General features: G+C 48.0%; 1 protein-coding gene and 7 non-coding genes across 8 annotated transcripts; all 8 read left to right on the top strand.

Moving 5' to 3' along the window:
* Nucleotides 1-6893: 6893 nt before the first annotated feature.
* On the top strand, nt 6894-6964 carry TRNAG-GCC (transfer RNA glycine (anticodon GCC)). The gene has a single exon. It is a non-coding gene; the product is annotated as a tRNA-Gly (tRNA).
* A 162-nt stretch (nt 6965-7126) lies between these two features.
* On the top strand, nt 7127-7197 carry TRNAG-GCC (transfer RNA glycine (anticodon GCC)). Its single transcript has one exon. It is a non-coding gene; the product is annotated as a tRNA-Gly (tRNA).
* A 5618-nt stretch (nt 7198-12815) lies between these two features.
* TRNAG-GCC (transfer RNA glycine (anticodon GCC)) lies at nt 12816-12886 on the top strand. The gene has a single exon. It is a non-coding gene; the product is annotated as a tRNA-Gly (tRNA).
* A 395-nt stretch (nt 12887-13281) lies between these two features.
* Nucleotides 13282-13352, top strand: TRNAG-GCC (transfer RNA glycine (anticodon GCC)). Its single transcript has one exon. It is a non-coding gene; the product is annotated as a tRNA-Gly (tRNA).
* A 5715-nt stretch (nt 13353-19067) lies between these two features.
* On the top strand, nt 19068-19138 carry TRNAG-GCC (transfer RNA glycine (anticodon GCC)). The gene has a single exon. It is a non-coding gene; the product is annotated as a tRNA-Gly (tRNA).
* A 162-nt stretch (nt 19139-19300) lies between these two features.
* TRNAG-GCC (transfer RNA glycine (anticodon GCC)) lies at nt 19301-19371 on the top strand. The gene has a single exon. It is a non-coding gene; the product is annotated as a tRNA-Gly (tRNA).
* Nucleotides 19372-19556: 185 nt separating this feature from the next.
* On the top strand, nt 19557-25591 carry LOC146192948 (uncharacterized). Its single transcript, XM_084600487.1, has 2 exons — nt 19557-20506; nt 25558-25591. The coding sequence occupies exons 1-2, from the start codon at nt 19593-19595 to the stop codon at nt 25589-25591; spliced, it is 948 nt and encodes a 315-aa protein (XP_084456613.1). The 5' UTR covers nt 19557-19592.
* On the top strand, nt 24663-24733 carry TRNAG-GCC (transfer RNA glycine (anticodon GCC)). The gene has a single exon. It is a non-coding gene; the product is annotated as a tRNA-Gly (tRNA).
* Nucleotides 25592-27398: the final 1807 nt, after the last annotated feature.

The following is a 27398-nucleotide window of genomic DNA, read 5'->3' as shown; positions in this document are numbered from 1 at the left end:
TTGGCACGGTGAATGGCAGCTGACCCCCGACACTTTCGCTAATGTGTCGTGGGTTACAACGCCTGCAAAGTACTTGGGTGTGCCCTTGAAATTTTACAAGGAAAGTGAGCCATACTGGCTAGAGAAGGTCAAAGAAACCCGTGAAAAAGCGGAGAAATGGAAAAGCGCTCAATTATCAATATTTGCAAGAGCCGCAGTTTGCAACCTGTTTTTAATTAGTAAGCTATGGTATGTGATGCAAGTGTTGCATTGCTCCCGTGTAAATGTGCAAAAATTGCATCGAGTTTTTGCGGTGTTTGTTTGGGCCTCGAGTTGGGAGAGGTGCGGTCGGACAAATTTGTTCCGGCAGGTGAAGCATGGGGGGCTTGGTCTGGGTCATTTGTTTGTGCGACAGATTGTCAACCGGTTTATGTTTTTTAGGGATGCCAGCGATCCATTCCTGCGCACAGTGTGTCAACAAAGACTTGGTCGAGCGTTGCCTGATTTCGTAGTTTATACTCAATGTATGCCTGGTTCTCTGTTTGGATTCTTTAGGGAAATTGTTTTGAGCGTGAAATTCTTAAGTGCACGTTTTTCGAAAGAGTATTTAAGTAATGTTAACAGGAGAACATTATACAAGGATGTTTGTGAAGTGGTGTTCCCGGTTCCCTTGTACCGAGCTTTATACTATGGAGGCACAGGAAGTAATGTATTAAAACGCGTAAAGAAAATGCAAGTTGCTCCGGGAGCTAAAACTTTTTTCTTTATGCTACATACCGGTACTTTGAGTGTAAAATCATTTATGGAGGAGAAGGGTATGTTCCTACCGTGGGGGGCCCAATGTCTCATCTGCAAACAGCCAGAGACAATAGATCACGTGTTTTTGCATTGCTGGGAGGGGGTATATTTGTGGGATGTTCTGCAAAGGACAATAAAAAAACAGTTGCCACTTGATTCCCATGGCATTAGGTATTTGCCATTGGATAACCACGATGATATGCCGTTAGACGAGGTTATGTTAATGTGCCTCCACAGTATATGGCGCGCACGAATGGCTGGTTATCACTGCGATCCAGATGCACGGCCAGCCCGCATGTATTTCCGTGAAAGTGTGCAGCGATGGCTCGACGTGCTTAAATTGCAACCATGTGCTCCCGAGTGGCTGTCAAAGCTGGAACCTTTGACGGTGCTCAAGGAATTTTAACATGACAATGCCTGCCTCTCAGTGGGTGTTAGGCAACGCTAGCTACCTTTGTGTACATATATTATTCCTTTTTTCCTGTTGTTTTGAGTGCCAGTGCGGTGTATTTGTGTCAAAGCCAGGCAATAAGAAAAAAAGAAAGGTGGTTCAGTGGTAGAATACTCGCCTGCCACGCGGGTGGCCCGGGTTCGATTCCCGGCCGACGCAGTTGACTTTTTATTTGCTTCAAAGTGAACCACTGGAGCGTGCACATCATACTGGTTAGTTTTATTTGTCTCTTACAGCACTCGCTCATCCACTCCGTTGTATGTCATAACCTTGTGTCAGTACAGTTTCACTGTACGACGCTGTATCTGCGGAGAGACAAGCGCGTCGGTGGTTCAGTGGTCATTCTACTACCGGCCACTGAGCGGGACGGTCGCGGAATCATGAGCTCCAGCGGAGCGGCGACAGCGGCCCTTGCCGGCCGCGGAAACAGGAATCTTGATACGGATGATAAGGACTATGAGTTGATTTTGCCGATGCTGCCTACAGGACGTGTTGTTTTAAACACCGTGTTTTTGCACGGCGACGTGCGCAATAGGCCGTACAAGGTGGAAGATTTTCGCGATGCCCTTGCCAACGTTGGTGCGCTCTCCGATGTTGTGGCGTTGGGGGCGTACCAGATTAACCACGTTTGGGCTGTCACGCTCAGCAGCGCTGAAGCAACGAAGAAACTGGCTGCGTTGAAACAAGTAAAAGTAAAGGGACGTCGCTGCATCGTCATCGACCCAGAGGACCAACAGGTGAAGCTGCGACTGCACTGGATGTTGCACGGTGGGGCCGACGACGACATCCGGACGGCCTTTGCTGCTTTCGGTAACGTAACCGAGGTGACCCGGGAGCGGTGGCGCGTCCAAGGCGTCAAAGAGAAGGGGTCAACAACGAGAACAGTTCTCCTGAAACTGAAACCCGGTATTAAGACCGATGACCTACCTCACCAGCTGCGAGTCGCCGGTGAGTTGGCCCTTGTTGTGGTGCCTGGGCGGCCTATGCAGTGCCTGCGCTGCCGTGGTAGCGGTCACGTTAGACGTGAATGCAAGGTGCCCCGGTGTTCGAAATGCAGGCGTTACGGCCACGTCGACAGTGAGTGTGTCCGTACATATGCGGTGGCCACGGGGCTCGCATCGAGGGAGGAGATAGCTGAACACCAGATGGACGTATCAGAGGCGGAGGAAGCGGCGAAAGGAGTCGAGGAAGTAGGCAAGCCGGAAGCGGCGACCGTCTCTTCTGGGACTTCTAGCAGAAACACAAACGTGTCAAGTGAGGCAGAGAGGCAACCTGAAGGAAAAGACTCGGCAGCGGCCTGGGCTGATACTGAGGAGAAGGAAGATAGCTTTTTGGCAGCTACGGAACCCGGGATGATGGCCTCGACGAGCAGCGAGGAGCAACAGCAACAGTGCAATGTTCGTGCGGGCAATGTCTCGGCCAAACGGCCTCACGCCCAGTCTGGTGATGGAGAGGACAAAACAACAGCGTCAAGCGTTGAGGAGCCGCCTACGAAAACGGTCCAGTCCCGGCGGTCCTCTCTCAGACCGAAGCCGAACTTTCTGGGGGACAAGCGGGCCAGCGATAAGCCACCGCCGCTGCAAGACCATGCAGCCGCACCGGAGGGCTGCGGCGGAAACAAAGGCGTCTAGCCGGGTGCTAGACTCGAAAGGTGAGCGCAAATGCTCTCGGTCTCTTCACTCTATATTAAAATGGATCCAACCCCTGCTCTGACATTCGGGACGCTTAATGTTAGAGGGTTAGCAACGAAGAAAAAGCAGAACCAGGTGTTGTGCCTTATAACGGACAGTGACATCGATGTGCTAGCCGTTCAAGGGACCAAAGTCGAGGGAGAGGAAGAGACCGGGAGCATGGTGCAGCGCTTCACGTCGAAGTATTATGCCGTTGTGAGCCATGCAGTCGGAACTTCTGCTGGGTGCGTCCTTCTTGTAAAAAAGTTGCCTGGACTTAACGTGCAGACTTATGCTTCCGGAGAGACAGGGCGATACGTGATTTGTGATTTCGGTTTTGAGAATATAGAATGGCGGGTTATCTGTGTTTATGCACCTAATGAATTGGAGGATAGGTGTTCCTTTTTTGAGAGCCTGAAATATTACTGCACTAGTGAGAAACAGATAGTGCTCATGGGCGATTTCAATTGTGTTCTGGCGGCTCGCGATAAAAGCAGCACCCGAGCCTTCAGGGACAGAAGTACAGACTTATTGTCACGACTGATAGATGAATATGCATTAGATGATGTGGCGTAGTGTTTAGACGGTGAACGTAGTGTGCAATACACCCACTTTCAAGGTATTAGTCATGCTCGCCTCGACAGGATTTACATGTCACTGGACTTAATACCAAAGTGTCAAAAATACCGAGTTTTACCAGTGGCCTTTTCAGATCACTGTGCAGTGATATGCACTCTAGGCAAAAGGAAGCGAGCCAGTGGATTTTCATGGGAGCTGTGGAAATTAAATTGTAAACTTCTAAAAGACCAAATTTTCGCTGAGTATGTGACGGAGAAAATTACCAAAATAGTAAATGAGTGTCAAAACGAAATCGGGCTCCAGTGGGTACTAGCCAAAGAATTTAAGATGAAGGCCATTGAGCGGTCTACTTTGCTAAAGCGCCAGGAAAGTTTACAGGAAAAGCAGCTGAGAGATATACTTGAAAAATTGTTGGCGCAGGAATGTAAAACGCCCGGCATAGGTAAGGAAGATATTAAGAAAACAAAGCAAAAGCTTGAACTTATCGAGGAAGACCAATATCGAGGGGCGATAGTGAGGGCGAGAGCGGAAGAATTGGTTGCAGGGGAGACGCCCACTAAGCGGGCTTTAGGAATGGAAAAAGCGCACGCTCGACGCAACGAAATACAGGAGTGCGAAGGAGCGGGTGGGTTAGTGACCGATAGCGATCGCATCCATCATGCTTTCTTTGATTACTATCAGGCGTTGTTCGCACAACATGAAGTTGACGTGCACAGATTTAAAGGCGAGTTTCTCGGCGCTTTGCCTAGGCTCGATGAATCCCGAAAGGAAAGCTTGGAGAGGCGAATTAGTGAAAAAGAAGTTGAACGAGCAATAGAGAACTTGAACCCGGGAAAGTCTCCTGGCCCAGATGGGTTAAGTGCAGCTTTTTACAAAGCGTTTAAAACGGATTTAACCCCACTTTTGACTTTGCTGTTTAATGATGCCTATGATCGTAAGGAGTTGCCCCCGTCTTACGGTGCGGCCCATACCGTCCTCATCCCTAAAACAGATGATCCTATAAAACTCAGACAGGTTACTGCATATAGGCCGATCTCACTAACGAACGTCGATTATAAAATATTCATGAAGGTGTTGGCGGCGAGGCTTCAGAGCGTTATTAAAGAAATTGTTGGCCCTCATCAAACATGTGGCATAAAGAACAGGTCTATTGCTTACAATATTCATAAGGCAAGGTGTGTGCTGGAGAGTAGCGACGTCACTGGGGTACCTGTGGCAATTCTCCAGCTAGATCTTGAAAAAGCGTTTGACTGTGTTGCTCATGAGATTTTGTTTTCTATCTTAGATCATATCAATGTAGGTTCTACTATCACTGAGGGTGTGGCCATGGCGTACCGACACGGCACTACAAAGTTAATTGTTAATAAATCGTTGGGGGCCCCCATTAACGTGGAACGTTCGGTGCGTCAGGGTTGCCCCCTCAGTCCACTCTTGTTTTGTATGTATGTTGAAACTTGGTGCTTGCACATAATACAGAATAATGCTGTTCATGGTTTTCGGCTGCATGAAGCGGAAGTGAAAGTCCTAGCATATGCAGATCATGTAGCAATTTTCTGTGTCACAAAGGACAGCATTAGCAGTGCGGTAGAAGGTGTTAAAAGATTTAGTTTGGTCACGGGAAGCAAGGTGAACTGGGGAAAGTGCGTGGGGTTCTGGCACGGAGAATGGCCGGATACTCCTCACACTTTCGCTAATGTGACCTGGTGTACGACCCCTGTAAAGTACCTTGGAGTCCCGTTAGAATTTTACAGAGATACTGAACAGTATTGGAAGGTGCAGGCACAAGAGACACAAGAAAAAGCATTAAAGTGGAAAGGTACTCATTTATCCGTGTTTGCAAGAGCTACTGTGTGTAACCTGTTTTTTATTAGTAAACTGTGGTATGTGATGCAAGTGCTCCACTGCTCGCGAATTAACCTACAAAAGGTACATCGAATTTTTGCGGTTTTTGTATGGGCCTCTAGCTGGGAAAGGTGCATGCGGACAAACTTGTTCAGACGGGTCAAAGACGGAGGCCTAGGGCTGGGACACTTATTTGTGAGGCAACTGGTAAACAGATTGTTGTTTTTCCGTGATGTTGAAGATCCTTTCCTGCGCACAGTGTGCCAAGTAAGGCTAGGGCGAGCCTTGCCAGAGTATGTAGTTGCAACAAAATGCATGACAGGAGGCATTTTTAGTTATTTCCGAGAGATAGTAACTAGCGTAAGATTCTTAACTACTCGGTTTTCAAAGGAATATTTGAGCAGCGGAGCAAGGAAAACGTTGTACAGAGATATGTGCGATGTTATCTTTCCGGTGCCGTTGTACAGGGCCTTGTACTGTGGAGGCCCCGGCGGTAATGTGTTGCAAAGGGTTAAAAAAATGAATGTATCGCCGGAAGTCAAGAGTTTTTTTTTTTAAAGTGCACACTGGAACTTTACCCCAAATCTTTTTTGGAAGAAAAAGAGATATTTCTACCGTGGGGACCAAACTGCTTAATCTGCAAGCAACTGGAGACCATAGACCATGTTTTTTTGCACTGTTGGGAAGGGGTTTATTTTTGGGACGTGCTACAGAGGACCATGAAGAAACAGCTCCCGTTGCATTCACACGGAATTAGGTACTTGCCAACAAAAAATGAGGGTGGGATCCCGTTCGATTTAGTCGTGCTGGTGGGCCTCCACAGTATATGGCGCTCTCGTATGGCCGGGTACTACTGTGACCCCGAAGCGCGTCCAGCGCGTATATATTTTCGAGAGAGCATCTGCAAGTTTGTAGAAATACAGAAGATACGGAATCCTGTCCCTGAGTGGCTTTCAAGGCTAGAGCCTTTGACAACACTCAGAGAATTTTAATGTGAAAAAGCCTGGTCCTCTCTGGGGGATTTCGCTTCTTGTATAACTGTGTACATATTGTTTTTTTTTGTTTGTCTTTGTTTTGTGAAAGCCGAGGACCGGCAATAAAGAAAAAAAAAAGTCGGTGGCTCAGTGGTAGAATACTCGCCTGCCACGCGGGTGGCCCGGGTTCGATTCCCGGCAGACGCAGTTGACTTTTTATTTGCTTCAAAGTGAACCACTGGAGCGTGCACATCATACTGATTAGTTTTATTTGACTCTTACAGCACTCGCTCATCCACTCCGTTGTCTGTCATAGCCTTGTGTCAGTACAGTTTCACTGTACGACGCTGTATCTACGGAGAGACAAGCGCGTCGGTGGTTCAGTGGTAGAATACACGCCTGCCACGCGGGTGGCCCGGGTTCGATTCCCGGCCGATGCAGTTGACTTTTTATTTGCTTCAAAGTGAACCACTGGAGCGTGCACATCATACTGTTTAGTTTTATTTGACTCTTACAGCACTCGCTCATCCACTCCGTTGTATGTCATAGCCTTGTGTCAGTAGTTTCACTGTACGACGCTGTATCTACGGAGAGACAAGCGCGTCGGTGGTTCAGTGGTAGAATACTCGCCTGCCACGCGGGTGGCCCGGGTTCGATTCCCGGCCGACGCAGTTGACTTCTTATTTGCTTCAAAGTGAACCACTGGAGCGTGCACATCATACTAATTAGTTTTATTTGACTCTTACAGCACTCGCTCATCCACTCCGTTGTCTGTCATAGCCTTGTGTCAGTACAGTTTCACTGTACGACGCTGTATCTACGGAGAGACAAGCGCGTCGGTGGTTCAGTGGTAGAATACTCGCCTGCCACGCGGGTGGCCCGGGTTCGATTCCCGGCCGATGCAGTTGACTTTTTATTTGCTTCAAAGTGAACCACTGGAGCGTGCACATCATACTGATTAGTTTTATTTGACTCTTACAGCACTCGCTCATCCACTCCGTTGTATGTCATAACCTTGTGTCAGTACAGTTTCACTGTACGACGCTGTATCTACGAAGAGACAAGCGCGTCGGTGGTTGAGTGGTAGAATACTCGCCTGCCACGCGGGTGGCCCGGGTTCGATTCCCGGCCGACGCAGTTGACTTTTTATTTGCTTCAAAGTGAACCACTGGAGCGTGCACATCATACTGATTAGTTTTATTTGACTCTTACAGCACTCGCTCATCCACTCCGTCGTATGTCATAGCCTTGTGTCAGTACAGTTTCACTGTACGACGCTGTATCTACGGAGAGACAAGCGCGTCGGTGGTTCAGTGGTAGGATTCTGCTTCCGGCCACGCCAGTGATCGGACGCAGGATGCAGGGCTCCTCAGGAGCGGCCTCAGCGGCCATGTCAGGCCGCGGTAACAGGACTGCTGAACAGGATAGTACTTATCAAGTTGTTTTGCCTGCACTGCCAACAGGTCGGTTTGTTTTGAATACGGTTTTTTTGCATGCCGATATCAGGGCCCGCCCGTACCGGGTGGAAGATTTCCGTGACGCTTTGGCACAGCATTCGCTGATCCCCGATGTTGTTGCGATGGGGGCGTATCGGATGAGCCACGTCTGGGCTGTCACTCTCAAGGATTCTGAAGCGGTGACCAAGCTTGTTAGTGTAGGCGAGTTGTGTGTGAAAAACGGTCGCTGCTTGGTAATTGACCCGGCAAACCAGCATGTGAGGCTGAAACTTCACTGGCTGTTCACAACGTGCCAGACGAGGATGTTCGTGCTGCCTTTGCGCCGTACGGAAAGGTATCCGAAGTTACACGGGAGCGCTGGCGAGTTAAAGGTATGTTAGAAAAGGGCTCAACTACTAGACTCGTCACGCTGAAGCTGAAAGCTGGCATGAAGCTCGACGACCTGCCGCATCAGCTGAATGTTAGCGGTGAGCTGGCGCTCGTTATTGTGCCAGGCAGACCCCCGCTGTGCCTACGCTGCCGGAGTACGGGTCACATCCGCAAAGAGTGCCGGGTTCCTCGCTGCGGAACCTGTCGACGGTTCGGGCATGAAGACAGCCATTGTGCTCGTACCTACGCTAGAATTGCCGGACCTGGGACCAGCGAAGACTCGTCGGAGTTAATAATGGACGAGGTGGATGCGGAGGAGGCTGCTGACATTAGAGGTCAGTCAACAAAACAGGACGCGCCTTCCATGACTGTTTTAACAAAGCATAAGGTGACGGTGCCCAGTCAAGAGAGTGAAACTCTGCAAGCCTTGCAAGATCCGTCACAGGACCATGAAGGCGCATCTAAGGAAGCATCAGAAGATGTAATCAATTTTTCTGACGCTGAGGAGCATCTCCGCACTGAGCCTTTTTGTACTGATGCCATGGAGGTTGGGCCGGAGACAGCAGCCTTTATTGCCGCGAAACGTCCACACGAAGAAAGCGTCGAGGGGACTCAGCTGCCAGGCGGTGTTTGTAGTGAGCCGCCGCCGACAACTTCGGGCATCCGAAGAGCAACGTTAAGACCGAAGCCGAACTTCTCGGCCGACACGCGGCAGGCGGGGAAACCGCCTCCGTAGTTTTTGTGGTGTCCTGAACGATTTGTGGGTCGGCTCCCTACCGACCAGCGTCAGGAACATTCTGCAACCAAGCGGGGCGTGTGTGAGCAAAAATGACAGACGGTGCTTGGACTTCGTTTGTATGCAGCCCGACGTTCTGCTGGGAGGACAATACATGCACACATATGCCACTGTTCTTCAGAAGCGGAGGCCACGCAATCATGAAGGTAGGCACCATGCGGGTACGGGCGTCTCTCGCTACTACATGACTCTCAAGCTTAATTCGCCGTTACACGTAGCTACTTTGAATGTCAGAGGGCTGGGAGCGAGAAGGTGACAATGCCAGCTCAGTCGCCTCCTTTTAGATAATGATATAGATGTAGCAGCTGTGCAAGAGTCAAAGATTGAGAGCCAAGAAAGCACTGACCGTATGGTGGCTTCTTTTCAAGCAAACTTTTACGTGTGTGTCTGCCATTCTGTTGGTGTATCGGGTGGATGCCTTTTATTTATACGTAACACGCTGGGAGTAAGCGTAGAGTTCGTTTTTGCCTGTCCAAGTGGTCGGCTTTTGGTTACTGATTTTACCTACTGTAATTTATGCTGGCGTGTGTTGTGTTTGTATGCTCCCAATTCCGAACGCGAACGTGAATTGTTTTTTGAGTCTATTGAATCGTGGTTGAAGGTCGACAAAATCTTGCTTGTACTTGGTGACTACAACTGTGTGTGCGCAGCTGTGGACCGAGCGGCTAAGTGTAAACCTCGAAGTGACAGAAGCTCCGAGCAGTTGAATGCACTTGTGCATGAATACGGCCTTGAGGACGTTGGTAGTGTGTTCTCCACTGGAAACCAACCAGAGTTCACGCACTTTCAGCGAGATAGCCATGCTCGATTGGACAGGGTGTATGCCTCAGTGGATCTTGTTTCCCTATGTACTGCATATGAGGTCAAACCTGTGTCTTTCAGCGATCATTGTCTCGTGAGTGCAGTGTTCGGTAGGGCAGGAAAGAAATCGCGATTTAACTGGTACCTATGGAAACTGAATGCCAAACTTCTCGCCGATGAAGAGTTCCTTACGGAAGTTAAGACCGAGTTTGAAAATCGTCTTGCTATGCGACCAGTATGTTTTGCAGAGGAATGGGATAGGTTCAAAGAGTGGGTCAAATTGAAATCTATAGAAAAGAGCAGTAAGGTGCGGCATAAAGAGAAAGAAAAAGAAAAAGAACTGAATGAACAACTCCAGTTTCTTCTGAGCATGGAAAGTTCTGTGCCATCGCATTTCGCCAGTAAAATACGAGAGATAAAAAGTGAGTTGGAAACAACCGACAGCGAAAGATACACAGCGGCTGTCATACGTGCAAGGGCTGAAAAACTTTGGGCTGAAGAAGTACCGACAAAACGAGCGCTAGCAGACGAGAAAAGATACGCCTGCCAGAAAGAAATAAGGAGTATAAGATATGCCGGCCATATCACTGAAGATGCTGAAGATATTCAGCGTGCGGTAGCAGAGCACTTCGAGGAACTGCTTAGCGCTAAGCCTCAGACTGTAGGCGGCTTTCAAAGAGATTTTCTAAGACGGATGCCTGCACTGGATGACGAAAGTAAAGCGCGCCTAGAAACACCGATAACGTTGCAGGAGATAGTATCTGCAATAGATGACCGGACAACTGGGAAGGCCCCTGGGCCGGATGGTCTAAGCGCTGCCTTCTTTAAAACTTTTCAGCAGTATGCGGCTCTGTTTTTGCTCTGTGTAATCACTGAAGCTTATGAACGTAATACTGTCCCATTCTCTTTCTCTACATCGCACATTCTTCTAATACCCAAGACAGATGATCCGGAGAAACGACTGTTGGTGGGGTCATATCGACCGATTAGCCTCACCAATGTCGACTACAAGGTGTACATGAAGGTTTTAGCAAAACGACTGCAAAGCGTAATAAAGAAATTGGTTGGGTCTCATCAAACGTGCGGCATCAAAGGTCGATCCATTGCCACGAATATACATGTCGCAAGAACCGTACTAGAATGTGTTGATGCACTCGGTGGTCAGATAGCCATGATGCAGTTAGATTTGGCGAAAGCCTTTGACCGAGTTTCTCACGAAATTCTGTTTTCCATTTTGGAGCATTCTAACCTTGGAAAAGTCATAGTGGAGGGTGTTAAAATGGCGTATGCGAACTGCACGACCCGTATTATAGTGAATGGTGAACTGACTGACAGCATCGCAGTACGTTCATCGGTAAGGCAGGGCTGCCCGCTCTCACCCCTGCTGTTTGCACTGTATTTAGAGCCACTTTGCTTGGCTATCATTGATAGCGATCGCATTTTAGGGTTTAAGCTGCAATCAGCACACGTGACAATGCTAGCATATGCTGATGACATAGCAGTGTTTTGTGCAACTAGAAAGAGCATCTGTGAAGCCACGGGTGTCGTCCAAACATTTTGTGATCAAACTGGATGTAAGATCAATTGGGAGAAAAGCTCTGGGTTTTGGCACGGTGAATGGGACTTGACACCTGATTTCTTCTGTAAGCTGCGATTGTCTGCACTCCCAACACGATATCTAGGCGTGCCTTTAGAATGTTATCAAGATCCCAACGTGCACTGGGTGGAAGAAACATCCAGAGTGAAAGAAAAAGCGGATGCGTGGCAAGGAAGGCAACTGTCAATGTTTTCGCGCGCTTCTATTTGCAATGTTTTTCTTATTTCGAGGCTGTGGTACCTCATAAATGTGTTGTGTATCTCACGAACCTCAATTCAGAAAATGCACCGCGTTTTTGCTGTTTTTATTTGGGCATCCACATGGGAAAAAACCGCCCGGACGAATTTGTTTGTTTCTGTTAAAAGGGGCGGGCTTGGCCTTGCACATCTGTTCTTGCGTCAGGTGGTTTCGCGATTTATATTCCTCCGTGATCAAAAAGATACCTTTCTAAGAACTGTGATGCAAGTGCGATTACAGAGGCTGCTCCCTGAATGGATTGTGTCATGTGAAAACATGCCTGGTACTGTGACTGGCTACCTGCGCGAGGTTGTTTTTTCGTGCAAGTTGCTTGAAGTGCGGTTTTCTTTTGATTACCTTTACAATGTTCCTAGAAAAAAACTGTATAAAGATCTCATTGACGTGATGCTGCCGGTGCCTTTTTACCGGGCATTACACTGTGGAGGCCCAGGGCAGGACGTTTTGAAAAGAGTCAAGAAGATGCCCGTGAGGCCATCTGCTAAAACGTTCCTTTTCAAACTTCACTCTAATACGCTCCCTGTTAAAACCTGGCTGAATGAAAAAGGTATCTTCGTCCCATGGACAACAAATTGCCTGTTGTGCAAAAAAACCGGAGACAATTGAACACGTCTTCTTACAGTGTTGGGATGCTGTCTTTCCATGGGACGTCCTCCAAAGGACAATTAAAAAGGAACTTCCCCTAACTCCGTACGGTATCAGATTCCTACCAGTTCAGAACGATGATGCAGCTTATGATTTAATTATGCTTCTTGGCCTCCATAGTTTGTGGAAAACACGAATGCAGGTGCGTCACGCAGATATAAATACACGATCTGCGCGTGAAAACTTCATTGAAAGTGCGGTGTATATACGCGAAACTTTCAGGATGCAGCAGGATCCACCACATTGGCAATGTCTATTTGATGAGTTGGTGAACCTGAAAAGATTTTAGCCGCGTACGCGTTAGCTCAAGTGTAGTTGACGTGTTTTATCATGTGTATTTTTGTTCTGTGTTTCATGGCAATAAAGAAAAAAAAAGTGGTTCAGTGGTAGAATACTCGCCTGCCACGCGGGTGGCCCGGGTTCGATTCCCGGCCGACGCAGTTGACTTTTTATTTGCTTCAAAGCGAACCACTGGAGCGTGCACATCATACTGATTAGTGTTATTTGACTCTTACAGCACTCGGTCATCCACTCCGTTGTATGTCATAGCCTTGTGTCAGTACAGTTTCACTGTACGACGCTGTATCTACGGAGAGACAAGCGCGTCGGTGGTTCAGTGGTAGAATACTCGCCTGCCACGCGGGTGGCCCGGGTTCGATTCCCGGCCGACGCAGTTGACTTTTTATTTGCTTCAAAGCGAACCACTGGAGCGTGCACATCATACTGATTAGTTTTATTTGACTCTTAAAGCACTCGCTCATCCACTCCGTTGTATGTCATAGCCTTGTGTCAGTACAGTTTCACTGTACGACGCTGTATCTACGGAGAGACAAGCGCGTCGGTGGTTCAGTTGTAGAATACTCGCCTGCCACGCGGGTGGCCCGGATTCGATTCCCGGCCGACGCAGTTGACTTTTTATTTGCTTCAAAGCGAACCACTGGAGCGTGCACATCATACTGATTAGTTTCATTTGACTCTTACAGCACTCGCTCATCCACTCCGTTGTATGTCATAGCCTTGTGTCAGTACAGTTTCACTGTACGACGCTGTATCTACGGAGAGACAAGCGCGTCGGTGGTTCAGTGGTAGAATACTCGCCTGCCACGCGGGTGGCCCGGGTTCGATTCCCGGCCGACGCAGTTGACTTTTTATTTGCTTCAAAGTGAACCACTGGAGCGTGCACATCATACTGATTAGTTTTATTTGACTCTTACAGCACTCGCTCATCCACTCCGTTGTATGTCATAGCCTTGTGTCAGTACAGTTTCACTGTACGACGCTGTATCTACGGAGAGACAAGCGCGTCGGTGGTTCAGTGGTTTTATTTGCTTCAAAGTGAACCACTGGAGCGTGCACATCATACTGATTAGTTTTATTTGACTCTTACAGCACTCGCTCATCCACTCCGTTGTATGTGATAGCCTTGTGTCAGTACAGTTTCACTGTACGACGCTGTATCTACGGAGAGACAAGCGCGTCGGTGGTTTAGTGGTAGAATACTCGCCTGCCTGATTCCCGGCCGACGCAGTTGACTTTTTATTTGCTTCAATGTGAACCACTGGAGCGTGCACATCATACTGATTAGTTTTATTTGACTCTTACAGCACTCGCTCATCCACTCCGTTGTATGTCATAGCCTTGTGTCAGTACAGTTTCACTGTACGACGCTGTATCTACGGAGAGACAAGCGCGTCGGTGGTTCAGATTCTACTTCCGGCCACCGAGCGTGACCGACGTGTTCGTCATGGGATCCCAAGGAGCCAAGGAGCGGATTCAGCGGCCCAGCTGGGCCGTGGAATCAGGAGTACGGAAAGGCCTGCCAAGGATTATGAACTGGTTCTACCGCATCTGCCTACAGGTTCGAGTGTTTAGCATACTGTTTTTTTTCATGGCGACATAAAAGCCAGGCCGTACCGGGTGGAGCACTTTCGAGACTCCCTCGCTCGTCTTTCACTTTTGCCGGAAGTGGTTGCCCTCGGGGCATATCAAATGAATCACGTATGGGCGGTAACGTTTAAAGGTGAAGAGGGCAAAACGAAGATTTTGCAAGCCGAAGCTTTCGAAGTGAAGGAGCACCGATGCGTGGTCATTGACCCCTGTAACCAAGGCATCAGGTTAAAACTTTTCTGGCTGCTTCACGGCGTGCACGACGATGATGTGCGAGCGGCGTTGGCGGCTTTTGGAAAAGTTACCGAAATATCAAGAGAAAAGTGGAAAGTGCAAGGGTGTGTCGACAAGGCTTCAACGACTCGAACGGTCAAGCTGAAGCTAAAAGTGGGCGTAACCATTGAGGACCTGCCGCATCGCTTCGAGTCGCCGAGGACGTCGCACTCGTCCACGTCCCAGGCAGAGCCCCGCTTTGCCTCCGGTGCCGGGGGAAAGGACATATACGTCGGGATTGTCGTGTGCCGCGCTGCGGGCTGTGTCGTCGCTACGGCCATGACGAGTCGCAGTGTGTGCGCACGTATGCCAACGTTGCAGGCCCCGTGCCGAGTGAAGTGGCAGGCGAGCACTTGATGGACGCAGTGGACGCCGAGGAAGCTAGCCGTGGAATCACTGAGGATGCAGTGCAGAAAGAACAATCCTCTGAGAAGACCCCTGCCCTTAAAGAGCACTGTGAGTCAGATGTGATTGTTCCGTTGCTGAATGTTGCTGGGACCGAGACACCCACGAAAGAAGACGGCAATGCCAGTGCTGCAAGCCCAGCTTCGGCTACGCAACACAGTGAGGTACAGGGGGACACTGAAGCTAAGATGCCAGCTGCTTCTACCTTGCCTGTGAAGCGGGTGCACGAAGACAGTGTCAACGAGGAATCAATCCAAGGAGGAGCGGAAAGCGGACAGCCTCCACTGAAGGCAGCCCCCCTTCGCAGGGCGTCCTTCAAGCCAAGGCCGAACGTGCCCCCAGACCGGAGAACTGTGTCACCTGTGCCTCTGCCATAGCGGGGGAACCCTTTCCGGTCGAGACGTTACAAGCCCGGTCCATGATCGGGAGCAGCGCTTGGAACGACGGACGGACTCGCCAAAAAGGAAGAATGGTCATCCCATGCAACAGATCAACCGCAATGCTGTCTTTCTGCAAAAGCGATGTGAGTGATATATGTTTCGCGATTTATAATTTCTTGAGATGGCGACCAATTTAACCACTAGCTTGCGCGTAGCCACGCTAAATGTGAGGGGGCTGTCAACGCGTCGGAGACAACTGCAGCTGAACCGCATTCTGCTGGAGAATGAAATTGATGTGCTAGCAGTTCAAGAGAGCAAAATGGAAAGCGAACAACAAACAGAGAAAATGGCTGAAATATATCGTTCTAGATATAGTGTTTGCGTTTGTAATGCGGTTGGAAGATCGGGGGGATGTGTCATCTTCATTCGAAATTGCATAGAGTGTGTGCAGTCTGTGTTCTCGTGTGAGAGTGGTCGGCTTTTGATATGTGATTTCAGTTTTTCTGGATTGGACTGGAGAGTGATTTGCGTTTATGCGCCGACTAGAACGTTTGAGCGGGAAGAGTTTTTTCACTATATGAAATCCTTCCTAATACATGAGAGGCGTGTTCTCCTGCTTGGAGACTTCAACTGTGTCTGTAGACCGGAAGATAGAACAACAGACCGTGTCCTTCGTGACAAGAGTGCAGAAGTACTTATTGACATTGTTATTGAGGCAGAGCTTGAAGATGTTGGCTGTATAATGACGCATGAAGGCCAAGCAAAGTTCACGCACTTTCAAGGTAGCTGTCATGCAAGGTTGGACCGAATATATGTTCCCATTGATTGTGTGCCCTTGTGCTCGGAATATGAAACACTTCCCATGAGCTTTAGTGACCACTCCCTCGTAATAATTACTCTAGGCATGAAAAGTAAGGCAACAAAGTTCAATTGGGAGCTATGGAAATTTAATGAAAAACTGCTGCTGGATGAAGAGTTTACCACTAAAGTTAAAGAATATATTAAGCATATGTTACAAAATGACTCTAATTTTATACAAGCATGGGAGCAGTTTAAGTGCGAGATAAAGATAGCTGCTATTGACCGAGCATGCACTCTCCGATGTAAAGAAAGAGAACAAGAAAAAGAACTTCGTAGCACACTTGAATACATGCTTAGCATGGAGAGCGTTAAGCCTGGCTTGTTCGCCCAAGATATTAAAAAGATAAAAACCAAACTTGAGGTGATAGACGAAGAGAAGTATCGCGGTGCGGTGATAAGGGCACGCAGCGAAAAATTGTGGCTCGGAGAGACGCCCACGAAAAGGGCACTTAGTGACGAAAAAAAGTACGCAGTGTCAAAAGAGATAAAAGAAATCTGCTATCAGAACGTAGTTACCTCGGGAAAAAAATGATTGAACGGGCGTTTGTAGAATTTTACAGCGAATAGTTTAGCCTGAAAACACCGGACATTGAACGCTTCAGAAAAGACTTTCTGTCGCTGATGCCAAGAGTAGAAGACGAAGTGGCGCAGACACTTGAAGCAAGTATTACTTCCGAGGAAATTGAGGCCGCTATCGGGGAATTAAATTCCAATAAGTCACCCGGACCAGATGGTCTTGGTGCTGCCATTTACAAGGCCTTTCCAACTGAAATGGCTGTTTTACTGGAAAGAGTTATTAGTGAATGCTACGAAAAGAACGTACCTCCTCCGTCTTTTCGAATGTCACACATTGTACTAATCCCGAAAACAGATGACCATGTTAAGCTTCAGTCTGTAGCGTCTTACCGTCCTATAAGTCTAACGAATGTTGACTATAAAGTTTTCATGAAAGTATTAGGGCGACGACTCCAACGTGTAATTACTTCTCTTGTAGGCCCACATCAGACATGCGGTATAAAAGGAAGGACCATTTTTACTAACATACACGCAGCAAGGAGTGTACTCGAATGTTGTGACGCGATGCATGACCACGTAGCCATGATGCAATTAGACCTCCACAAAGCATTTGATAAAGTGGTACATGAAATTTTGTTCTCTGTTTTAGAGTATGTTAATGCTGGTTCCGTGATTACAAATGGCGTGAAAATGGTTTACGAGTGCTGTTCAGCGAGACTGGTCGTGAATAAGCAGTTAACTGATCGTATACCTGTTCAGTCGTCAGTAAGGCAGGGCTGTCCTCTGTCTCCCCTTTTGTTTGCGCTTTATCTGGAGCCTTTCTGTCTAAGATTGCTTACAAGGCCAAACATACACGGTTATAGATTTTTTCAAAGTGAAGTTCGGGTTTTGGCATACGCGGACGATATTGCGGTTTTTTGTACTGACCATGAGAGCGTGCAAGAAGTTGTAAAAGAAGCCACTGCTTTTTGCATTTCAAGTGGAAGTGAAATTAGTTGGGCAAAGTGTTTAGGATTTTGGCACGGAAACTGGCAATACGCGCCTGAACTGTTCTCCAGTATGCAATGGACAACAACGCCAGGCAATTACCTTGGTGTGCCACTAAAGCATTACCGTGAAAGCAAGGAACGTTGGGCTGGGGAAGTTGAGCAAGTGAAAACCCAAACAAACAAATGGGGAGGACATAACTTTTCTATGTTCGCAAGAGCTACCGTTTGCAATATGTTCCTAGTTGCAAAAATTTTTTACATGCTGCAAGTGTTTTCTATGTCAAGAATCTCTGTTCAAAAACTGCATACGGTATTTGCCACGTTTGTGTGGGCTTCAACATGGGAGCGTACCAGTCGATGCAATCTTTTTCATACGGTGCATAACGGTTGACTGGGCTTGTCACATTTATACTTAAAGCAGATTATAACAAGGTTCTTTTTTTTGCGCGAACAAAGCGATGTTTTTCTTAGAACGGTAATCCAAGTGCGATTGCGTGATTCACTGCCGGAATATGTAGTTTCGACTATGTCTACAGGGACAATGGCTCTAAGTGCTTTTCTTCGCGAAGTTGTCGCGTCCTTCCAAATAGTGAAGGCGAGATTTTCGAATGAGTATATGTGTACTGTTACGCGAAAGCGGATTTACAAAGATTTATTGGAAACCTTTTCACCTGTGGCTCTTTATCGCGCTGTATAGGCTTTGGGTCCGGAGCGGGACGTGTTGAAAAGAGTGAAAAGAATGCCCATCAGATCGTCGGCTAAATCTTTATTTTTTCAATTGCATACCGGCACTCTTCCGGTGAAGCCATGGCTGGAAAGCAAAGGCCTTTTCGTGCCTTGGTCTGCTGACTGTTTAATTTGCAAAAAGCTGGAAACCATAGAGCATATTTTCCTTGATTGTCACGATGCGGTTTTTTTGTGGGACGTGCTACAGCGCACTATTAAAAAGGACTTACCAATAACGCCGTTTGGCATACGCTACCTTCCATGCGCCCAGCCAGGAGAAGTGCCCAGTGATTTATTAATGGTCTTGTGTATGCACAGCATATGGAGAACGCGGATGGATGTTCACCATGAGCATGTTGTCGTACACCCAGCCCATCAATACTTTGTTGAAAGTGTAATGTACACGCGTGTTGTTTTCGGAGGGCAATCTGAACCCCCGGATTGGCTGCCAGTTTTGGACAAGCTCATGTCACCTAATCCATTTTATCATAAGAAACCTGTAAGAAAGTGACTTGTGTTTTTAATTCCATGCGACTTTTCATCGTTCTTTGTAGTTGCCAAGTCGGTAATAAAGAAAAAAAAAAGCGTCGGTGGTTCAGTGGTAGAATACTCGCCTGCCACGCTAGTGGCCCGGGTTCGATTCCCGGCCGATGCAGTTGACTTTTTATTTGCTTCAAAGCGAACCACTGGAGCGTGCACATCATACTGATTAGTTTTATTTGACTCTTAAAGCACTCGCTCATCCACTCCGTTTTATGCCATAGCCTTGTGTCAGTACAGTTTCACTGTACGACGCTGTATCTACGGAGAGACAAGCGCGTCGGTGGTTCAGTGGTAGAATACTCGCCTGCCACGCGGGTGGCCCGGGTTCGATTCCCGGCCGACGCAGTTGACTTTTTATTTGCTTCAAAGTGAACCACTGGAGCGTGCACATCATACTGATTAGTTTTATTTGACTCTTACAGCACTCGCTCATCCACTCCGTTGTATGTCATAGCCTTGTGTCAGTACAGTCTCACTGTACGACGCTGTATCTACGAAGAGACAAGCGCGTCGGTGGTTCAGTGGTAGAATACTCGCCTGCCACGCGGGTGGCCCGGGTTCGATTCCCGGCCGACGCAGTTGACTTTTTATTTGCTTCAAAGTGAACCACTGGAGCGTGCACATCATACTGATTAGTTTTATTTGACTCTTACAGCACTCGCTCATCCACTCCGTTGTATGTCATAGCCTTGTGTCAGTACAGTTTCACTGTACGACGCTGTATCTACGGAGAGACAAGCGCGTCGGTGGTTCAGTGGTCATTCTACTTCCGGCCACCTGCGTGTACGGACGGTGAATCATGAGCTCCGACGGAGCGGCGATTGCGGCCCAGGCTGGCCGCGGTAACAGGCTTAACGCAAACGAAGATAAGGAATATCAGCTCATTTTGCCGCATCTGCCCACCGGACGTGTTGTTTTCAACACAGTTTTTTTGCACGGCGACGTACGAGTGCGACCCTTCAGGGTTGAAGATTTCCGGGACGCCCTGGCCAAGACTGGTACGCTCCCAGACGTGGTGGCCTTGGGGGCCTACCAAATAAACCATGCCTGGGCGGTGACCTTGAGCAGCTCTGAAGCAACCAAGCGGCTGCTAGCCTTCAAGGAGCTTCAAGTGAAAGGCCGACGGTGTATCATCATTGACCCGGAGGATCAACAGGTGAAGCTGCGGCTCCACTGGATGTTGCATGGCGTGGCGGATGAGGATATCAGAACTGCTTTTGGGGCTTTCGGTGAGGTGACCGAAGTTACCCGTGAGCGGTGGCGCGTCCAGGGCGTTCACGAAAAGGGCTCAACAACGAGGGCCGTACTCCTGAAGTTGAAGCCCGGGATGAAGATAGACGACCTACCTCATCAGATAAGAGTAGCAGGGGAGTTGGCCCTTGTTGTGGTGCCTGGGCGGCCAATGCAGTGCCTGCGCTGCCGCGGGACCGGTCATGTGCGCCGGGAATGTAAAATTCCGCGGTGTTCGACATGTAAGCGCTTTGGCCACTCCGAGGAAGATTGCGTACGGACGTATGCAGTGGCCACTGCACCGACAGCGAGGGCGGACATGACAGAGCACCAAATGGATGTCGCAGAGACAGAAGAGGCCGCAAAGGGGGTCGGAGAAGCTGAAAAGCTAACAGCAACGACAGGCATGTTAGTGCCCCCGGGGGGCGGTGACGAGATACTCAGTAGGCCAGACAAGGAAGTCACGCTACCGAACAATGGACCGTCAGAGGAAGAAAGGGTGAGCGATGCCGAGAGCTCAAAAACTGAACTTACGGAGTCTGCGGGCCAACAGGAAACCCTTGAAAAGAGCAGCGGCCGAGCGACCAACGTCCAAGGCCCTGCGAAGCGTGCCCACGACGAGAGCACAAGTGAGACAAGCAAGGCAGAAGCAGCTAGCAACGACGAGCCGCCGGTAAAAACGCCAATAGGGAGGAGGGCGACCTTCAAACCAAGACCGAATGTCTCGACGGACAGGAGAGCTGCCGAAAAGCCGCCCCTGTCACAAGGTCTGCCAGTCCAACCTCATGGCTCTGGCGTCAACGAAAGCGTCTAGCGCCATGCTAGACGTGAGAGGTAAGCACCATGCTCTTGGCCTCTTTTCACTCTAAGAAAATGGCTTATGAACTGTCACTAAAGATTGCGACCCTTAACGTGAGAGGTCTAGCAGCGAAAAGGAAGCAGAGCCAAGTCCTGCGCCTTTTAAATGAAAATGACATCGATATACTTGGAGTTCAAAAGACAAAAGTCGAGGGTGAACAAGAGACCGAGGGCATGGTGCAACGTTTCACGTCGCGGTTTTACGCAGTTGTCAGCCATGCAGTCGGTACTTCTGCTGGATGCGTCCTGTTTGTGAAGAAGTTGCCGGGTCTTGTAGTGCAGTCGCATGCTTCTTTTCAGTCGGGTCGGGGTGTGGTCCTCGATTTTAGTTTTTGCTCGGCTGAGTGGCGTGCTGTTTGTGTATATGCACCTACGGTAGTTGATGAGAGGGCTGCTTTGTTTGATTTTGTTGAAGGGTATTTAAACACGGATAAGCAACTTGTCTTTCTGGGAGATTTCAATTGTGTACTGAGCTCCGGTGACAAAACTAGCCATCGTACATTTAGGGATCGTAGCACAGAGGTACTTTCGCGCTTGATTGATGAGTTTGCACTGGAAGACGTTGCAGAGTGTCTCACGAGCGAGCGTCGGGTTCAGTATACTCATTTTCAGGGTGCTAGCCACGCCCGCCTTGACAGGATTTATGTGTCCGCAGAACTGGCCCCAAAATGCCAGGAGTATTATGTTTTGGCGGTAACGTACTCAGATCACTGCATGGTTCAGTGTACAATTGGAACAAGAAAGGGAGGTAGCGGTTTTAATTGGGAATTGTGGAAGTTAAATAATAAACTGCTGAATGACGAGCAATTCACCAGACTAGTAGAAGAAGAAATTGGTAAGATTTGTCAGGAGGACACCCACGAACTGGGTCAAGAATGGGAACTCTGTAAGCAACAAATTAAAATCAAAGCTATAGAAAAAGCCAGCTGCATACGGTTTCAAGAAAAACAAAATGAAATGCATTTAAGATCTTTGCTAGATAAATTGTTAGCCCTGGAGTGTAACACGCCAGGGTTATACATGGACGACGTTAGAAAAATAAAACAAAGACTTCAACTGAATGACGAAGACCGTTATCGAGGAGCACTGGTGCGTGCGAGAGCGGAAAAATTGGCCATGGATGAGGCGCCGACAAAAAGATCGTTGGGAATAGAAAAAGCAAATGCAAGGCGAAATCACGTGGCAGAGGTAGATTGGGCAGGACGCACAGAAAGCGATAACGAAGGAATCGCGAAAGCTTTCTGGGAGTATTATGAAGAGCTATTTTCGTCCCGAGAGGTTAATTTGGACCGTTTTAAAGAATCCTTTCTTGACGCGATGCCAAAAATTGATGAAGAACAAAAAGAAAGACTGGAGCGGCCAATAAGCGAACAAGAAGTGCAGCAGGCAATAGAAAATTTAAACCCAGGGAAATCACCCGGGCCTGATGGCCTGAGTGCGGCTTTTTATAAAGCGTTCAAGAAACAGCTATCTCCTTTGTTGTGTGCCTTATTTAATGAAGCGTATGAACTGAAGGCACTGCCTGCGTCTTTCGGATCGTCGCACACAGTACTTATTCCGAAAACTGACCAACCAGATAAGCTTAGGCAGTTGTCGTCTTACAGGCCCATTGCTCTGACAAACGTTGATTACAAGATTTATATGAAGGTGCTTGCTGGCAGACTACAAACGGTTATATGCGAACTAGTGGGCCCTCACCAAACGTGCGGTATCAAAGGGCGATCTATCTTTCAGAACATTCACAAAGCGAGAAGTGTGCTCGAATGCTGCGATGCAACTCATGCATGTGTTGCGTTACTGCAGTTGGACTTGGAGAAAGCTTTTGATTGTGTGGCACATACTATTCTGTTCAGTATATTAGACTATGTTAATGTCGGCTCTGTTATTCGAGAGGGAGTGGCTTTGGCGTACCTTAACTGCACTACGAGATTAATTGTCAATAAGTCACTGGGGGCCCCCATCAACGTACGACGTTCGGTGCGCCAAGGTTGCCCCCTCAGCCCTCTTTTGTTCGGCATTTATATTGAAACTTTGTGTTTAAGCATCCTACAAAACAATGACATTGATGGTTTTCGACTGCAGGAGTCAGAAGTCAAATTGCTGGCTTACGCAGACGACGTTGCGGTATTTTGTGTAAATAAGGAGAGTATAAAGAGGACAGTGGATGTGGTAAAACATTTTAGCAAAGTCACTGGGAGTAAAGTTAACTGGGGTAAGTGCCTGGGATTTTGGCACGGTGAATGGCAGCTGACCCCCGACACTTTCGCTAATGTGTCGTGGGTTACAACGCCTGCAAAGTACTTGGGTGTGCCCTTGGAATTTTACAAGGAAAGCGAGCCATACTGGCTAGAGCAGGTCAAAGAAACCCGCGAAAAAGCAGAGAAATGGAAAAGCGCTCAATTGTCAATATTTGCAAGAGCCGCAGTTTGCAACCTGTTTTTAATTAGTAAGTTATGGTATGTAATGCAAGTGTTGCATTGCTCCCGTGTAAGTGTGCAAAAATTGCATCGAGTTTTTGCGGTGTTTGTTTGGGCCTCGAGTTGGGAGAGGTGCAGTCGGACAAATTTGTTCCGGCAGGTGAAGCATGGGGGGCTTGGTCTGGGTCATTTGTTTGTGCGACAGATTGTCAACCGGTTTATGTTTTTTAGGGATGCCAGCGATCCATTCCTGCGCACAGTGTGTCAACAAAGACTTGGTCGAGCGTTGCCTGATTTCGTAGTTTCTACTCAATGTATGCCGGGCTCTCTTTTTGGATTCTTTAAGGAAATTGTTGTCAGCGTGAAATTCGTAAGCGCACGTTTTTCGAAAGAGTATTTAAGTAATGTTAACAGGAGAACGTTATACAAGGATGTTTGTGAAATGGTGTTCCCGGTGCCCTTGTACCGAGCTTTATACTATGGAGGCACAGGAAGTAATGTATTAAAACGAGTAAAGAAAATGCAAGTTGCTACGGGAGCTAAAACGTTTTTCTTTATGCTACATACCGGTACTTTGAGTGTAAAATCATTTATGGAGGAAAAGGGTATTTTTCTACCATGGGGGGCCCAATGTCTCATCTGCAAACAGCCAGAGACCATAGATCACGTGTTTTTGCATTGCTGGGAGGGGGTATATTTGTGGGATGTTCTGCAAAGGACAATAAAAAAGCAGTTGCCACTTGATTCCCATGGCATTAGGTATTTACCATTGGATAAACATGATGATATGCCGTTAGACCAGGTTATGTTAATGTGCCTCCACAGTATATGGCGCGCACGAATGGCTGGTTATCACTGCGATCCAGATGCACGGCCAGCCCGCATGTATTTCCGCGAAAGTGTGCAGCGATGGCTCGAAGTGCTTAAATTGCAACCATGTGCTCCTGAGTGGCTGTCAAAGCTGGAACCTTTGACGGTGCTCAAGGAATTTTAACATGACAATGCCTGCCCCTCAGTGGGGGTTAGGCAACGCGAACTAGTTTTGTGTACATATATTATTCCTTTGTTCATGTTGTTTTGAGTTCCAGTGCGGTGTATTTGTGTCAAAGTCAGGCAATAAAGAAAAAAAAAAAGTCGGTGGTTCAGTGGTAGAATACTCGCCTGCCACGCGGGTGGTCCGGGTTCGATTCCCGGCCGACGCAGTTGACTTTTTATTTGCTTCAAAGTGAACCACTGGAGCGTGCACATCATACTGATTAGTTTTATTTGACTCTTACAGCACTCGCTCATCCACTCCGTTGTATGTCATAGCCTTGTGTCAGTACAGTTTCACTGTACGACGCTGTATCTACGGAGAGACAAGCGCGTCGGTGGTTCAGTGGTAGAATACTCGCCTGCCACGCGGGTGGCCCGGGTTCGATTCCCGGCCGACGCAGTTGACTTTTTATTTGCTTCAAAGCGAACCACTGGAGCGTGCACATCATACTGATTAGTTTTATTTGACTCTTACAGCACTCGCTCATCCACTCCGTTGTATGTCATAGCCTTGTGTCAGTACAGTTTCGCTGTACGACGCTGTATCCAGGGAGAGACAAGCGCGTCGGTGGTTCAGTGGTAGAATACTCGGCTGCCACGCGGGTGGCCCGGGTTCGATTCCCGGCCGACGCAGTTGGCTTTTTATTTGCGTCAAAGTGAACCACTGGAGCGTGCACATCATACTGATTAGTTTTATTTGACTCTTACAGCACTCGCTCATCCACTCTGTTGTCTGTCATAGCCTTGTGTCAGTAGTTTCACTGTACGACGCTGTATCTACGTAGAGACAAGCGCGTTGGTGGTTCAGTGGTAGAATTTTTTTTTCTTTATTGCCGGGCTCCGACAACCAATTCAGTACATCACAATACACTGTATACAAACACAGGCAAGACGTGGAACAAAAAGAAAACGCTGTCAGTTTTGTACTGACATTGTCACTTAAAATTCCCTTAGGCCTGCCAAGGCTTCCACCCTTGGCAGCCACTGCGGCACACACTCAAGTGTCTTCTGCACCTCAACGAAGCGGGAAATGCTCTCCCGAAAATACAACCGTGCAGGCCTCGCATCAGGATTACAATAGAAGCCGGCCATGCGGGAGCGCCATACAGAGTGGAGGCCAGCCAACATTACGAGATCGAAAGGAAAACCATATTCGTTATCTATCGCCAAATATCTGATCCCATGTGGATCTAGAGGGAAATCCTTTTTCACTGTTCTCTGCAGAACATCCCAGAAATACACTCCTTCCCAGCAGTGAAGAAAAACATGATCTATAGTTTCGGGTATCTTGCAGATTAGACAGTTAGTTCCCCATGGCAAGAAAAAACCTCGTTGTTCAAGGAATGTTTTGACTGGAAGTGTTTCAGTATGAAGTTTAAAAAAAAAGGACTTCATGCCTGGTGTCACCTGCATTTTCTTCACCCGTTTTAACACATTCTGGCCCGGCCCTCCACTGTGCATGGCTCTGTACATCGGTACAGGAAGTATGCTGTCGCACACATCTTTGTACAGTGTTTTCCTTTTCACCGCAGACAAATAATCGTTGGAAAATCGTACTGTCGAGAAACATACGCTCATCACCACCTCCTTGAAAAAGCCCTTAATTGGCCCTGGCATTTCATTCGTGCCGATCACAAAGTTTGGCAACGCCCGTCTTAATCTCATTTGGCACACCGTTCGTAAGAAAGAGTCTTTTGTGTCCCGGAAAAACAGAAACCTGTTAATAAGCTGTCGCACAAAGAGGTGCGCCAGACCAAGACCGCCGTCCTCCACCTTTCTGAACAAATTTGTTCGGCTGCACCTTTCCCACTGCGATGCCCAAATAAAGGTGGCAAACACTCTGTGCAGCTTTTGCACATTTAGCCGCGAGCAATGCAAAACCTGCATTAGATACCATAATTTGCTTATAAAAAAAAGATTACACACAGTTGCCTTGGCAAAAAACGAGAGAGGAACCCCCTTCCATCTGTCTGCTTTCTCACGTATTTCATGCGCCTCGCTTCTCCAGAGGTCATCATTGCTTTCGTAGAATTGCAGAGGGACACCCAGGTACTTCACTGGGGTCTTCACCCACGTTACGCCTGCAAACGTGTCTGGGGTTGACACCCATTCTCCATGCCAAAATCCCAGACATTTTTCCCAATTGATCAAACTCCCTGTGATGTCCCGAAAACATGTTACCTCTTCGACCACTGCTATAATACTTTCTCTTCAATACAACACACTGCGACGTCGTCGGCATATGCTAAGAGCTTCACTTCGGCAGCTTGGAGTCGAAAACCATGAACAGAATCATTTTTAATAATAGTCAAGCATAGTGATTCGATGTACAGACAAAATAAAAGTGGGCTGATGGGGCAGCCTTGGCGTACCGCGCGCTGCATGGCAATGGGGGCCCCCAGTGACTTGTTTACAATAAGCCGCGTTGAGCAACTCCTGTACGCCATGACCACACCCTTTCTGATAACCGAACCGACATTAATATGGTCAAGAATGGCGAACAGGATAACATGTGATATACAGTCAAAGGCCTTCTCTAGGTCGAGCTGCAAAACCGCGACGCCAGATTGCATGACATCACAGCACTCAAGCACGCACCGCATCTTGTGTATGTTGCTTACTATAGACCTTCCCTTGATTCCACATGTCTGGTGGCACCCTACTATGTCCTTAATCACTGTCTGGAGCCTAGCTGCTAAGACTTTCATGAATATTTTATAGTCAACATTGGTTAAAGAGAAAAAAATTCTACTTCCGGGCACCGTCCCGCTCGGTGGCCGGAAGTAGAATTGTCTACCACTGAACCACCGACGCGCTTGTCTCTCCGTAGATACAGCGTCGTACAGTGAAACTGTACTGACACAAGGCTATGACAGACAACGGAGTGGATGAGCGAGTGCTGTAAGAGCCAAATAAAAATAATCAGTATGATGTGCACGCTCCAGTGGTTCACTTTGAAGCAAATAAAAAGTCAACTGCGACGGCCGGGAATCGAACCCGGGGCACCCGCGTGGCAGGCGAGTATTCTACCACTGAACTACTAACTTTTTTTTTTCTTTATTACC

Source organism: Amblyomma maculatum, chromosome 4, assembly GCF_055883805.1.
Source record: "Amblyomma maculatum isolate TAMU_Amacu chromosome 4, ASM5588380v1, whole genome shotgun sequence".
Classification (NCBI taxonomy): domain Eukaryota; kingdom Metazoa; phylum Arthropoda; class Arachnida; order Ixodida; family Ixodidae; genus Amblyomma; species Amblyomma maculatum.
Note: the sequence above shows the minus strand (reverse complement) of the source record. Positions and strands in the feature narration are given on the sequence as shown.